At 48.0% G+C, this 15,951-nt stretch overlaps 1 protein-coding gene across 2 annotated transcripts; it reads left to right on the top strand.

The window, feature by feature from the left end:
* Nucleotides 1–1,981: 1,981 nt before the first annotated feature.
* SAP30L (SAP30 like) lies at nt 1,982–15,728 on the top strand. Of its 2 annotated transcripts, none has more exons than XM_027545879.1 (5): nt 1,982–2,816; nt 6,635–6,757; nt 8,933–9,031; nt 10,553–11,696; nt 15,035–15,728. In XM_027545879.1, the coding sequence occupies exons 1-4, from the start codon at nt 2,619–2,621 to the stop codon at nt 10,679–10,681; spliced, it is 549 nt and encodes a 182-aa protein (XP_027401680.1). In that variant the 5' UTR covers nt 1,982–2,618; the 3' UTR covers nt 10,682–11,696; nt 15,035–15,728. The 2 variants fall into 2 exon arrangements, with proteins under 2 accessions (XP_027401680.1, XP_027401679.1); XM_027545878.1 differs by having other exon boundaries at nt 13,062–15,728.
* The last annotated feature ends 223 nt before the right edge of the window (nt 15,729–15,951 follow it).

The raw sequence follows: 15,951 nt of genomic DNA, 5'->3' as shown, positions 1-15,951 counted from the left end.
CTGGTGCTAGGTGCAAATGCTATTTGGAAAAAATATAGGGAAAAAATATGGAGAATGTAGGAGCTCTTATCCATACCAATCAAGTTTGAAACCAATATCACACACTGCCTTGTACAGATAACCAGCTGTTTTTCTGTGTGTATGTCTGAACTTTCCTGCTAGAGGCTATACTCTTTTAAGCCTTGGATTATATTTCATCTTCTTCCTGTGGCCAAGCCTGAAATGAGTATATACACTATATGTTCAATAATTTACTTTTGAATTTATGAACTCCAAGGGAAGAATCTTATTAAACTTGCCTTTTTTTCTATTAATTTTTATTCTATTTTTTCCTACTAGAAAGGCAAGAAATGTTTATTGGGGAAAATGCAAACGTAGAATAACAGGAGAAAAATATTAATCCTATTTCCACTCCCCAAAAATAATTACTGTTGATACTCTGGTGTATTTTTTATGTACAAATAGTTGTTTTTCTTTTTTAAAAAACATAGATGTACACACATCATATCCCATTCACAGGGTTAGGTTGTTGATTTAACCATTTCCAGTATGGAACTTTTCTGTTCTTTTCACATTTTCCCATTATAAATAATCCCATAATGAACACTGTTGTGTTTAAAATATTTTCTAGTAGGCCAATTTCCTAAAATGGCTGTCTCACATGAGAAATTACTAGGCTACAGGGTACAAATACGTTGAAGGCCACTGAAGAAAACTGAAGATCACAGGGCATCTGCTTCTAAACACGGAAACTGGTAGTTTCCCGTTTTCAACAAGACACAAACCAGAAGCCTCTTCAATGCTACCTAGTACTACCAAAATAGGTACACGTGCGACTCTAACGCTCCCTGTCCCCTTCACGCCCCTCCCCCGGAGAAAATGCCTCCCAGCCCTAAAAGACTGCGTGACTGCCTGACCCTGGACTAGTCCCTTTGGGCCTTTGGCCCTCATTTGTCCCCAGGCCACCCAGTGGAGAGGTGGCCCGACTAGGCGTGCTGGAGCATTTTTCCCTACGGCCTTGGGGGTGTGCGTGACATTCTGGGCTCCGAACCCCAAGTCCCGGGCTCTGCAGGGCGCGGCCACCTCGCGAGTAAATCTCCGGCTTAAAGCAATAGAAGCCTCAGTTTACAGAGCTCCTGGGAGGGCCCAAAATACGGCAAATCCTTCTCCACGCGGAGATTGGCCCAGCCTTTTTCTGCATCTCCTCGGCAGCCCCTCCTCTTCCCCGCGCGGTTCACTCAGTCCACCCTCCAGACCTAATACCGACTTCCGATTCTTCCCAGCTGAAGGGTCACCCAAGCCCCTCGGGTCCCCGTCCCTCTCCCCTTCTCTTTCCGCACCGACTAAGCCTGTCCTAGTCTCTACAGTGGGGAGTCTCCGCCACCCATAAGCTTCTGACCGCCTTACAAGACCCGCCATCAGACCCCCATCACCTCTTCTCCATGTCTTTCCACGTTATCTGTCCCGACTGTCCCTCTGTCTTTCCCGCCATGACTGTCTTTCTATCCGGTTTCTATCCCGCGGGTCTGCGGGTCCTCTGGCCCTGGTCCTTCCGTTTCACCCAGTCTGAACCTGTCATGACAGTACCTCTTTCTTTAGGTGCCCCCCTCACAAGCCCCACCGCGTAACTGTCCCTCTGCGCCTCCGCCCACGTCTGTACTTCTGTCCCCCGAAGGTGATCCTCTGTCCCCGGAGTCGGGTCCTCCGTCCAGCCGGGACCCCGCTAACCATCCCTCCCAGAGCCCGGAAAGTCTGCGGCCCGGTTCGTCTCCCTCACCCGGGGAACTCTTCCCTCTTCCACTTTCTCTACTTTGAACCCATCCCAGCAGAGTCCAGGAAGTAGCCAAGCGCCGGGGACTGGCGGCGATGGCGCCCAATGGAACGTGCCAGCGGCGGCGGAGGCCCCGCCCATAGAGGAAAGGCTGCCAATGAGCTCGCGGAGGCGGGACTTCCGCTGTCCCGCGGAGGGCGGGGAGGGGAGCGAACTGTTGTGGTGCGGAGCGTTGGGCGGGCGGCGGCCGGGCGGCCCAGGGGCTGCCTCGGGACTCGGGGCGCAGCCGAGCGGCTGCAGGGGTGGGGCGGGCCGGAGGAGCCGCGGGGCCCGGGCGCCGCGGGTTCGAGGCCGGGCCCCGCGCGGGGAGGCCGCGCCACCCCGGGGGAGCTGCCCGGCGGCGAGTTTGCCCGGCAGCCGAAAGAAGGCGGGAGCCGGCGGGGGCCCTCAGAACCCTCTGGCAACCCGGGCCCGGAGTCCTCGGGGAGCTGCTGCTTCCTGGGACGCCCTCCTGGACGTCCCCGCCGAAGGGTAACGGTTCAGGGCCCCCGGCAGAAGGCGCCTCAGGGTGACTCCCGGCGGGGCCCTGCAAGCCGCGGGAGACGACCCCGGGGCCGCGAGCAGGGAAGAAGGGGCTTGGTGGAGACGCGGGCCGGGAACCGAAGGAGCCGGAGCGCGGCGGAGCGGAGCCGGGCCTCCCGGGCGTGGGGCCGGGCAGCGCCTCGGCTGAAGACGGACTCTGGGACCCTCGAGTGCGGGGGCCTCGGCGACCTGCCCCGCGGGGAGCGCGGCTGTGGAGTGGCCTACGGGGGACCTTCCCCCAGAGGGGCCGGCCCGGGGCGAGGAGATGAACGGCTTTAGCACCGAGGAGGACAGCCGCGAAGGGCCCCCCGCCGCCCCCGCCGCCGCCCCGGGCTACGGCCAGAGCTGCTGCCTCATCGAGGACGGCGAGCGCTGCGTCCGGCCCGCGGGCAACGCCTCCTTCAGCAAGAGAGTCCAGAAGAGCATCTCGCAGAAGAAACTCAAGCTGGACATCGACAAGAGCGTGAGTCCGCCCCCGCCCGCGGCTGGGTCCCCGCGCTGGGCGGCTCTCGGGCCGCTGCCCTGGGCTGCGGGCGGGACTCTGGGGCCCTCCCCGCCCTGGGCCTCGCAGCCCTTTATCTGCAAATTGAGGAGTTGGACTCGGGCTTGCAAAGGCCGCTCGGCGTTGACGGGTTCTAACTAGGACTCTGCCCAAATACGGGAGGTTGGTGGCGGGGCTGCTCCGAGGACCCTTCCTGCCTGGGAAAATCTGACACCAATTTTTAGCGAGTTTTATCGGTGTAGACAGGGGAGCAGGAAGAGGTGGGTTCATTTGGTTGGCCCACGGAGGAGCAGGTGATGAAGGGACCCGGCTCTTATCCAACTTCTCCCTCCTTCTCGGATCCCTGTTATTCCTTCAGAAAAGGAAAGGTGGCAGCTCCTTTCCTGTCTGCGGCGGCCTCAGCTTCTGCACAGGGTCGCCAAGCTCGCTGCTTAGCAGGCAGCTGTGGGGAAATGGGATTTCAAGGATGTGGCAGAAATAAGGCCAGGACCTGGTCTTGGGAGGTGGCTCAGGCAGTCAACGTGACTTGGAAGGAAGAAAATACACTTTTATAGGGTTAATTTCTTTAGAAATGCCCGGAGAGCGGTGGGGGTGGGTAATTTTAAATTTGAATAGAAAACTTTTCCGGTGCGATTTCACCACTGTAGTTAACTATTCTAAAAATTCTGAAGATGTGCCTATTGTCAACCAATTAAGAACTTTTTCGTTTGACATCTGTTGCTGTAAGCCTAAAGTAGCTGCCAGGTGATTAGGAATTGGAAATGAGTTGGGAGGGGTATTATTAAATACCAGGTGGACCAGCTAGATTACGTGGTTAAGACCAAAATTTCTCCACTTTGGAGGGAAATCAGAGATTGCTCATTAAACTGAAAGGACACCCACTTTTTCCACTTCTGATGTTACAAGGGAAACTGAGACCCAGAGATAAGAAGCGAGGGTGCCAAAGTCACACAGCACCTAAGAGGCTGGTTAATTTCTTGAATCTGTTGTCTGATTTACCTCTGGGCCTCATACATAAGCCTTGATTAAATCTTCAATAAATAAAAAATTAAAAATATCTTCCCTGTGCTTTCTTCTACACTCTTACTCTCACATCCAGTTGTTGTTTTAAGTTAACAGTTATATTTGCAACTCTTCAATGGAAAGATGCTATTTTTAAGTGGTTAGGGGTGAATTGATGGCTTTCTCACTACAAGTCTCTATCAATGAAAGAAAGGAATTCATCTGAGCGCAAGTAACTGGCTAGCCACTGTGGTGGCCTGGAATGGGACAATATGGAAGTGAAATGCTCAATTCTAGGACAGCAGTGGATTCATCCTCATGGAAGCACTGCCCACCTTCTGTGTAGATTGTTGGGAGTCTTTACTTAATATTTTTTCCAGTCCTTAAGAAACAGAAATTCCCAGTTCTTTTAAACCCACCATCTGAACAGTTGTATTACTGCATCTGGGACTCCATTTTCCCAGTGACCCCTCTGGAAAACCTGTGTAGGGCTAAGTTGACTTTGATACACACTGTCTGGAAGAGAGGTAGCCTGAGCCAGGTACTCGAGTCCCCAAAAGGTAATGCTTTTGAAGGAGTAGGATTTCAAGGCAGACTCACTCACTCACAGTTTGTTTCAAGGTGGTGTTGTAGAGTCATTATTTCTGAAAGGGATTCTATTTCATTCTCACAGGCTTAGGCAGGAATTCAATTCTAAGTAACTGCTGTGTTACAAGAATTTTTAGCTGTTGCTGAAAGTGAAACAGAAAAAAAAACAACAACACTTAGAGCCTTTTCTATCACCCTCCTTCCTCCACCCCCAACTCCCCAAAGGCCACTGGGCTTTGAAATTTCTGAAAACCAATAAGTACTTGAAAATGGTTAAGGAAGAATAATGACTATTTATCTTGTAAAAGGGTCTAGCAGAGAACCTTTTAAAATAATAGCACCTTAAATCCAACTCAGGCAGTTTAACTCCTTCTGTATAGACATTGGCAGTGTTCTGTGATTTATTAAGATATAACATGCTTTCAAACATCCCTCCAATTGACATATATCTGCTTTTTTCTGGAGGAAAGTGGAAGTGGAGAACAGTGTAAGGAAGATGTTGCAGTAGGAAAGGACACGTGCCCAGGGTTAGAAGGTCTGGATGACCTTGGCCAGGTCATTTCCTCACGCAAGGTGGCTTCAGTTTATATCTCTAGAAAATGAGATGGGAGCCAGGGGGTTTGCAGTAGTGAATGCTGAGTTCTTTTCCATCTAGGACTCTATTATTCTAGCATCTTGACCTGAAATCTCCCAGTCACAGCTTTAGGAATCATGCCTTCTGCCTGTTCTTAAGTCTGTCAGTCTGTGAATTTGAAGACCAGCTTAGTCTTACATGTGAAACTAGCTAGCATGAAGGATGTAGGATATGTTGTGAATGTGCTTTCTTCCCTCATGAAAGCATGTCCAGTCCTCTATGCATCAGCTGGATGGGATTCTTTGAGACGGTGACACGTGCTGTGTCTCAAAGTCCTTTGACAGAGTTGAATCTGGCAAAGTCATTCAAATTTATAGCCATACGTAAATGTGGCTTTTACTGGCCTAAGCTGCTTTCAGATGCAAGGGGCTGCCTGTGTTGGTTCAGCAGCATTTATTGGGTGCCTGCTGTCTGCAAGACACTATCACAGTGTAGACGTAAAACTGCTCGTGGCTCACTAATCTAACCACGTGAAAGTGCTGATTCATGTGAATAAGAAACAGTTTCCATTATTTTCTCCATGGAAAGGCCTGAATTATGCTGGTTTCCTATCAGCTTACTTTTATCTTTAAGCAGTTGAGGAATAAACTCATATTCAGAAGTCTCTCAAGAACATTTGTGTAACAGCTGGTTCAGTGTCAACAACCCCAAGTCATTTACACAGGCATTCAGTTTGTTAGGTTCTTGAATGGTTCCTCCATCTCAACCCTGGTACTTATATTCTTAATAAAAACACGTCCTTCACATCTTAGCTGCTGCTTCCACCTTCACTTACTATTATGCCTCCAGCCTACATTAGAAAATCAGTAGTGGTATCCAGCTTCTTTTATGTGGTTTCACCTTGTGAGAATCTCTGCACCTCTTTCTGCTTCTCTTTGTGGATTCTGTGAGTGCTGATGCAAGAATTATAAATTGATACATAGAAATAGTTTTTCAGAGGGTTGTCATGGTACAGTAGTTGCTATTGTCAATGGAAAAATAGGATGGCGGCTATCCTATCATTGCCACAGTGCCCGCTTTCCTGCTCCCAGGGGCAGTGCATTCCAGCCCCATGTAAATTACTCACTCCTACAGGTCTGAAGATGTCACATCGCAGGGGGACTCTGTCTTGTCTGAAGGAAAGTCTAAGCTGTTCTCATGTCCCAAACCCCCTCATTTCTCCTGATGCTCCTGCACAGGCAGTCACTTTGACCTAAGTGACACAGTCTCCTCAGGGCCTCCTCACTCGCGCCTTCTGTCAGCCTCCTTTGAAACTTCAGTCTTGGTTGTTCCACCCAGAATGCTTCCTGTCTCGCTGCAGGTCCTCCCTTCTGGTCAGGGACCTCCACTCCAGCGGTATCTGTCACATGTGTTGTGTTTATTCAGGGGGAACTTGATTTATGATGAACTGCTCGGTGTGATATCAGTGTTCTCTTTGAGGAGATGATGGCTTGTGTCTGTTTCTTCCTGTGGTCTTTCCAATGCCTCACAAAGGAGAAAAGGCCCATAATTTGACAGATACCTGTTGCTGTTTCCATGGGATTGGCAACTCTGACTTTAATTTGCTTCCCATCAGGTAAGGCATCTGTATATTTGCGATTTCCACAAAAATTTCATCCAGAGTGTACGAAATAAAAGGAAGAGGAAGACAAGTGACGATGGCGGAGATTCTCCTGAGCATGACACTGACATTCCTGAGGTAAAAGTCCAAAACTTCACCTTGAGAAAGCTGGAGAATGAATTCTGACCTGATCCTTACCTCTGGCCTGGTTTAAGAAGTAACTTTAGTCGCCTTTGTATTGCTGTGGTGTATCTGAAAAGTGAATCATAGCATCATAGTAATATGGAATCTGAGGGCTGAAAGCTTTGAAATCAACTGGTCTAACTGCCCCACCATTTTACTGACAGGCACAGACACTCAGGGCCACACACTCAGTTTGGGGGCCCCAGTCCGGTGCCCTCTTCAGTATCTGTGCTGCCTTTCTTCAAGAAGCCCCTGAAAAATACTTAAATAGAACCACAGTGCCGAGTTTTTCAGAACTTTGGTTTTGCCCTTAAAGTTGGAGACTGAGTGTGTATGGATCGGGGAAGTCACTTCCGCTTTGTTTCCTGGTCTGCGAAATGAAGGTGTAAATTGTCCTGTCCCACCAGCTCGGATTTTCTATCACTCTCTGCTTCCTGGTCCAGGCTTATTCCCAGACATCTATTCCAAGGTCAGTTACACTGGCACAGAGTTTCTCAACAGTGGCACTGTTGGCATTTGGAGCCAGATAATTCTTTGTGGTGGCGGCTGTCCTGTGCCTCGTAGGATGTTCAGCAGCATCCCTGGCCTCTGCCCACCAAGTGCCAGGTACGCCACCACTCCCAGTGTTTCCGGACATTGCAGGTGTCCTCTGGGGACAGAATTGTCCTGCTGAGAATTGTCATCACTTCTCAAACCAGAAGGCCACCATCCCTTCAAAGTGCCAGTGTCTATTAAGCAGGGTTACAGGAATGAATATCGAATTTTCTAAATTGTTTTCACTTTAGACTCAGCAAAAGAAGAACCATTTATAATGTACATTGAATATTTGACACATGAATATTTCATAAGGCAACCGCCTGTTAGCACTCAGGGTGAAAATGACTGTGTAGGAATAGAAAGAGTAGGTGGGCCTTTGTCTGCAGATGCGGAAGAAAATCTTTGAAAATATGGCCCTTTCCCCCTGCCCCTCTCTGTGTCCCCTTTTCTATCACTGGTTTACAGTATCTTTCTAATGCTTTTAGCATTATTATTATTATTTTATGAAGGAATGGATGTATTCACTATCAAAATGCTTTTCACAAAAAAAAAAAAGATTTGAGGAATGTTTGAAAAGAATGAAGGACTTTGGTCCCTCATATTGATCATTCATTTTGTTTTTAAGTGCTCTCCACCTGCCTGAAGCAAGAACATCTCTTTTAGAGGCAGGTAAAGGCAGCCCAACTTTCCGGGCCTTCACTATTTCATGACTGTGCAGCTTTCCTCTCTTCCTTTATTAGACAAAAATAAAAGGAGAGTCCTTTCCCCTCTGTTACCCAGTCATCTGCAGAGACCCAGACCCTAGCCTGCCAATTTGTACATCTGCTGCAGTACTTTGAGCTGTCTCTGGGCGGGGGGGGCGGTTAAGGACCCTCACACCCGAAGGCTAGGCCTAGGGGAGAACTACCTGAGAACACTAGTGCGTCCCGCTGTCCTTCACGCCCCTGTGTCCACTCTGGGCCGAGCTCCGACCTGTCCTCCAGGATGTCTGTCTGTTTCTCCCTTTTCTCTCCTTGCCTGCTGCCCCCTCCAGCATCAGCACCCCTGCTTTCCCATCTCATTTCTGGATCATCACTGCATCAGCTCCCTCTGTCATCCCCCCACACCCCAGTCAGTCTTCCTACAAACACCACAGATTAATCTTCTGGGGATAGCACCCCCCTCCCCAAACCAGGATCACTACTTCTGCTTGTCAAGACATGCTACCACCCAGTCTCACCCTTTAAACCCACCATAAGTGCCCCTGATCCCCTAGCCCGTGTGTCTCTCCCCTGGCTTTCTGAGCTCATGGCCTTCTCTATAATTCCCTACTGTCTGTTCCCTTGCTCCCTTTTGAAACCCTGCCTGTCCTTAGCATACGCTTCACCACCTCCATCAGCCTTCTAGGACCACCCCTCCCTGGCCAAAATTCTGCTTCCACTGTTGCTTCTGTCCTCCCAACTAGTAATTAGTCCTCAGTGGGCCACTTTTAAGACTTGTCTGTAGTCCTCTCCCTCCCCGCCCCTACCTAGCATAGTGCTAGGCACATTGGGGGCATTTGATGAGTCGTGGCTGGTCAGGTGATGGATAATGTGTTTCTCCTCTTCTCTCTAGGTTGATCTGTTCCAGCTGCAGGTGAACACTCTCCGACGTTATAAACGACACTACAAATTGCAGACCAGACCAGGCTTCAATAAGGCCCAGTTAGCAGAAGTAGGTAGACAGACTTGCCCTCTACAGAGGGAGCACCAGCACCGTGCTGCTGACCGTGACCTTGATTCTCCCTGTGTGTCTATACATAACCCCTCCATACCTCTGGAAGCAACTTCCTCTTCCCTCTTTTGCACAATTTAGAATCCCCCAGCTTTAGACCTAGAAAGGCCTGATTTCCATAAAAGAAACCAGGGCACAGAGAGAAAGAAAGGACTTGCTTAAAATCACATAGCAAGTTGGTAGCTTGGAATCTCATGACTCCTGATTCTAAGTCCTGAGAGTTCTTTTGTTTGCTCGTTTGTTTGAATCTTGTTTTGCAAGATTCTTTCCAGATATGTTCCATTCTGCACATGAGGTGTGTCTGATTAATCATCCCTAAACCTTCACTCATATTCTGTAGGAGCTATTTTTCTTTCTTTGTTTTCTTTCCTTGATTTTTTTCTACTCTGGTATTGGTAATAGAAGTATTTATTATAATGAATGGAGCCCAAGAATGTGTTCTCCTGCCCTGAGTCCTTATCTAGTTCAGGGCATGGGATGGGGGTGGGGGTGTTCCATTGTCCATTATTTTAATATACTGACAGCCTGCCTTGATACTTCTGTCCTATTGGTATGTATATGGGCATCCTCTCATCCTTCTTTTCTAAATGTGTTTTTCTATCTTTTATAGAAAATTTGGAAATGATGAAAAGTACACTCCTACCCCTCAAAGACAGCCACTCTGTGGTTTTCATTCTCTGACTCCCTTTTTATCTATCTGTCCTAGAGCCCTTGGTCCATTCAGAGATTTCCTTATGGGCTCACATCCCTGTTGGTTTTTGATCTTTACTTGAGAGCTTTCTTGCTGATCCATCATTTTTTCTTAAACTTCTCCTTCGCTAGCATCCAGTTAAAACATAGAAGTACATAAGCCTTTCATACTTCAAGACCAGTGCCCACCCCTGGTGGGACGGATGGGATGAGATGGGGCAAGTGGAGACTGCATTCTCAGGACTTGAAATAGATCAAAATATTGGGAATACATATGAATTTTCCTTCAAATCTGATGTCTTTCAAGAGGTAGTTACGTACTATTTAGATGATTTTTTGGGTCAGGGCTTACATCTGTTCAGTTGGCTGTTTATTTGACACAATTTTAAAAAGACACTTTTCGGCCCAGTTCCAGGGCCTAAGAGGTTATGGTAGCAGCTGGTCACCCAGAGCAGTCCCAGTCTCCTCCATGGAGATGACCTTGAGACTATGCTGTGATGGATAGGCTAGCTGCCCCTGAAATAGGACTGCATCTTGGGAGTGCTGTGGGTTAAAACGTTGCTTTTGGAAGCCTGGAAACCAAATCCCCTAAGCCTGGGAAAGAAGGGCATTCACATTCTGCATTCTGGAGCACTGCAGGGAGTTGTGCAGTAATCATAACTCCCTCCCAGCTCTGGAAGCAGCTTGCTGTTTACCTTTTACACAACTGAGAATCCGCGGCCCTGGTTTATTAACATGGTTTAACGGGCTCTGTTTTTCCCTCCCATATAGACTGTCAGCCGACACTTCAGGAACATACCTGTGAATGAAAAGGAGACCCTCGCTTACTTCATCTACATGGTGAAGAGTAACAAGAGTAGACTGGACCAGAAGTCAGAGAGTGGCAAACAGCTTGAGTGATGATGAAGCACACCTTCAAGGAATGAAGTATAATATTAATGCACAGGTGACATCTGCTACATTTAAGCCCATAAAGACTGTTAAATTTTATTGTAAATAAAAAAGTTTGAATAATGAATACTGTAAATCTTTTCGGGCAGGAGGATTATATTCTCATGATTCAGCATGTTTATACACAGACTTTCTTTTAAGGCAACTACCGGACTAAAAAAAAACACAAGATTGGAAAAAGAAGGAAAGGAAAACAGTGCATTGCCGCATTCTGCAGAGCATTAAGTCACTTCTGCTGGACGTGTGGGATGACAGATATTTTGGTATTCACCTTGTAATTCCACGCAACCACTTGTGAGGTATAGCCCCGGACCAACAGCGAGGTACGGCTGGCAGAGAGGTGCATGAGCAGACATCTGCCCGGGACGTAGACACCACGCTTTGTCACTTATCAGCAAATCATTTGACCCCGGCCCCTCACCGGCTCTGTGCTGTGCACACAGTAGGCACTCAGGCAGGGTTTACTGGCACATCCAACTGTCACTAGCAGAGCCAGTCTTGGGCTTCCCACCTCTTGGTATCAAGGCCTCTGCTGTTCCTGTTGCTCACCACTTCACTTCTAGAGCGTGAGGAAGTCCTGATGCACCAGCAGGAGGTTTCAGGTCAGACCGGGACTCCAGGGCAGACTCATGTGCCAAGCTGTATTTGTGGAGGTGCCAGAAACCCTGATGCAGAGCTCCTCCTGGGAGCCATGGTCCGTTGTGCACCCCTCCACGCTTCATGCTTCAGGGTCAAGTGATGTATTGGGACTTCATTCTCCTGGGCCAGAAATGCTTTGACACATGGAGACATTTAGTGCTTTGGGGCTCATGTTTTCAGAGATACTAATCCTTAATTCACAACCACAAGGAAGCTTCCAAGGATCGGGTGGTTTCTGCTCCGAAGTCCAGCTCTGGGATAGAAAGTCTGACCAGCTTTGGCCTCTTTGGGGGTCAGCAACAAATCATGGGTTTGAGCAACACAGGTCAGTGCCATCTGATGTTCATTTTTGTGAGCAATTTGCCTCTCTTTTAGGGGGAAAGTTGCTAAAGTGTTTTTTTCTTTTTAAGTATTAATAATTACCTAATTTTTGTTGTTGTTGTTCAAAACCTCAGATTCCTCTATCTAATTATATCAGAGCCAAAGTATCCTTTGAAAACAAAGCTTTATATCCAAAAGTATGCTTTTGCAAAATTTTCTAGTCAGTGTATTGGAGGGCAGAGGATGTGGACAGGGAGTGGGAAGAAAAGAGAAGAAAGGACTTGAATTCTAATTTCTGACCACCTTGACATATTGTGGTCAAAGGTACCGCTTTCTAACTCAGTTTTCATTCTGAGTTCTTCCTTAAGCCTTAAAAAATAGAAGCAGCATTGGACAGCGTAGCCTGGCAGAGTGTTTTAGTGTCTCACAGATGACTTAATCTGAGTATCCACACAGAGAAGTCAGAACCACCCCCAACACATACACACCCAGCAGGGTGGTAGAGTGGCCAAAGGTATCCGTTCCACGGAGCGTGCTTTCTATGGACGGTTAGGGCCACCACTCTCGCTCAGTAGCTCCATGTGTTCAGCTGCAGCCCAGCTTTCACCAGTGTTCACCACGCATGTCTAGCAGGTTGCAGCCTTTTAAGATATGTGTACATGAATGTACCTAGAGCATACTTGAGACTGAGTGGATCTTATCTGCGTACACCTGGCCATGGATGGCACATCAGGGTGTTCTGGGCGTGTTTCCAGTTGTGCAGATTCAATAGGTGTTTAGAGAGTCTCACTACTCACAGCTAAAGGCTCTTGATGTGTGGGCATCAAGAAGGCTCTAAAGTAGATTTTTATTTTCCCCTGAGGAGCTGAGTTAGAACGGCTTTGAAGGCATCAAACACCAAGTCCCCTTTATCCAGGAAAGTGTTTTCTTGTCAGGCTGGAGTTTGGGGGCAGATAGGCTTAAGGCATTGGAAACCTGCTCTCTGGAAATGTCCACAACTCATTGAGAAAAAAAGTGTATTTTTCTGATGTTTGAGCCAGAATTGTGGACGTGTAGGTCATGTCACTGTTTCTTCAACAGCAGATCTGTGTTCCCAGTGAAGAGACAGCAGTGCACTTCTGTACAAGAAGCTGTGGTATTAGGTTCTGTCTGTTCAAGCATGGCTGTGAGAGTGCTTTCGTTCCCATGTGAAGCCTGGGGAAGCTTCCCCCTCAGCCAGATGCTATGCGCCCTCAAGTCGTGTGCCAGCTCTCCTCTAAGGAGAGGGCCTTTGGAGAGTGGAGCTTGTGGGTGTCTTTTCAACCTTTGAAAGCATGTTAGATGAGAAAAAAGACAAAACTCTCTGAGCTTGTATTTTTCTTGTGTGCAGAAATCTATTTCATCAGACCACTAAGCCACTTGCCTTAGCCTCTTCTGCAATTTCCCTCGGTTTGATCTGGAGCAGGAGACGTCTACCTGTTAGAGGTGGCTGACCCTCCAAAGCACCCAGGTCTGGCTGTGGGGAGCAGTGGGGCTTGGGGAGCTCAGCGCTCATCGCGGCTGCCTGCGTTTTGCTACCACCTGTCAAGGACTCGTGCTTCTCTCCACCTGTCATGTCGCAGCATTGCCTTCTCTCCTCTTGGTGCTCCTGGGCAAAACTGGAATATGCAATCCAGAACTGGCTTTGTCTTCTTAAAGAGCACGGCTCCTGCCTCAGTTCCAGCCTGCTTGGTTCTTTCCTGTGCCCTGAAGAGTCACATGGAATTGTCAACATCTTGCCATCCATGTTGCTTCCTTTTAAGGTTTTTAGAAAACAAATGGACAAACTTCTTATTTCAGTGAACAAACTCTTAGGTTGGCAACAGCATGTGAAAAAGATCATAGCCAAATCCCTTGAGAGATTGCAACCAAAGGATTCAAGACCAGGGGTGTAAAAGGAAGAGGAATTTCATGTATGTGATGCAGCCGCCAAGTTGTTAGATGTTCCTGTCATAGCTAAATAGTCACAGCTAGTCTTCCAGAGAGCAGATATGAATAACTGCTTGCAGCTGGAATGTTGCATCTAACCTTGGCATTTCAGCTGTTTATTTAGTGGGAACTTTTTGTTAACATCCTGGAGGGCACCTGCATTGTAGGAAGGAGAAAGCCGGAGTGGGAACTTACTCAGGAGCCCAACCACGGATCCCAGAGGTGTTGCTGCACGGAAATCATCTGAGGACTCTGTCATTACAGCGACAAGATCCAAAAGTTGGGAAAGGACCTCTAAGTCATCCAGTCCAGTCTCCCATAGGTGCTGACATTCTGCCTACAACCGTCCCACCAAGGTTGGAGCAGTCTGGGTTTAAACACCTCTGAGGACAGAGAACTCACTACCTCCTGGGGAAGCCTGTCCTATCTTTGTAAACCTCTGGCTTTTCTATGTTCTCTGTAATTTCCATCTTAGTCTCTGCCTAATGGGGGCTAAGTAAGTTAGCCAAGGACTAATCGCTGGCACCATCCCAGGGCATAGTGTTTGTCTTTGGGGAAGGAGCAGCTAGCAAACAAGACACTTTGTTGTCCCAAGTGTTCTCCCCCCTAAGTATTATTAGTCCATTTAGTCCTTACTGAAGATGTTGAGGAAACCCCAGTTATTCTCCCTCAATCTTGCTAAAGCTGATGGAGGAGGTCAGGGGAGAAGAGAGTGCTCTCAGAACTGCTAAAAAAAATACCTTAGGATAGAAAAGGCCTTAGTTTTGTGTTTGCCTCACAAAACTTAGGAAAAGTTTTAGCTGGAAGATTGTAAACTACGATCATGCTCTGCCTGGAGTTGAAAGGTTAAATAGCCCATAAGGGCGTATACCTTAAGATTGCTGCAAGTACTGCACACACTGCTTTTATAGAGAAAGCAAAGCTTAGGAACTTGGGGGAACCACATGTCTCAGTGTCAGAGAGGTGCCATATTTTCCAGCTGGAAACTCCTTAAAGGTTGCCATTGCCCAGTCATTGATTTTTAGAGATGGGGAAACCAAGATTCAAAAAGACTTGCCCGAATGCTTTGGCATCATCTAGACCCACTTAGCGCTGGTTCACTTCACAACTCACAGCATAGCTGGAACCCAGTCTGCAAGGGAGCTGCCCTCAGATCCTTGAGACCTGCCACTAAGCAGAGGTTCCCCAGGCCAGCTTGGCTGTCAGGGACTGTGAACAAACCTGCAGAACTCAAGGCTGTAAGACCTGACTGGGAAGGCCATCAGTTGAGTTTTGTAAAATGAATGGGAGGGGAGATCGGAAGGAGCCTGTAATTTAAGACCAAGATTCCAGAGTCCTGGCGGGAAATGTGGTGTCCTAGAATGTAAGTTCTCACAAAATGCACTTGCCTTTCAGGTGGGTCAATCAGGTGACCCTGACTTGAGCAGACACAGCTCTGTGGCCCTGCCATTCGCAGCCCCCGTCCCTGTTAGCGAGAGAAGCAGTTGAACTGAAGGACAGGTGAGCTGAAGACCACGCCCTGGGAAGCGTGGTGCTCTAGGGGTGCTTTTGTATTCATTTTATTACAGACTGTTTCCAAGTTCATGGTCAGGAAGGGTAAAGTCAATCCCATTTTTTGAGGTGGAATCCAGCCGGAGGCAGGGTGGGACTTTTCTTACAGTAGGAATGTCTACAGTCATTTCATCTGGCTTGCATCTTCAAACTCTTCAGTGGCTTTCATTTAATGAGCACATCTTTGCCAGTGGCAGAGGCTTGTGCAGGATCCCTGTCTCACATGTCTATTATCTGCTCAGCCCATCAGAGTGTTTTAGGGGTGCGGGTTGGTTTGGGTTTTTTTTTTTTCCATTTTGTAACTGCCTTATCGAAAAGCAAGTGCCCTTCCATTTCAGGCCTCCTCATTGTACATGTTTCCTGCCAATTGGGGGGATCATTTGTATTTTAATTTTGTAATCTATGGCTCTGTACTGTTGAAAGGCTCTCAATTCTGTGGGGTCTCCTTAGTATGTATATGACTTTTCATGTTGCAATATCACACAGATGGGATGGCCCGACTTTTGCTCTTAATAAACGATCTAAATGAGAAACAAGAGACACATTCTGTTGTTCCCTTTGAATGCCCACATGGAGCTCAGATCTTTCACTTGTGCGTTCGGCCCCTAGCTGTATAGGACAGTGACTGGTGATAGCCGTCTTCCCTCCATTTGCCCTTCCACCCCGAGTGCACCCTGCACAGGTCACAGAAGTCTGACCCTGCCCTCTTGCTCACTTCTGTGCAAACTGACTGCAGCTGATCGGCCGGAATCGAGCCTAAG

This window comes from Bos indicus x Bos taurus, chromosome 7 (assembly GCF_003369695.1).
Source record: "Bos indicus x Bos taurus breed Angus x Brahman F1 hybrid chromosome 7, Bos_hybrid_MaternalHap_v2.0, whole genome shotgun sequence".
Taxonomy (NCBI): Eukaryota; Metazoa; Chordata; class Mammalia; order Artiodactyla; family Bovidae; genus Bos; species Bos indicus x Bos taurus.
The sequence above is the reverse complement of the archived record's forward strand: the minus strand, read 5'-3'. Positions and strand labels throughout refer to the sequence as shown.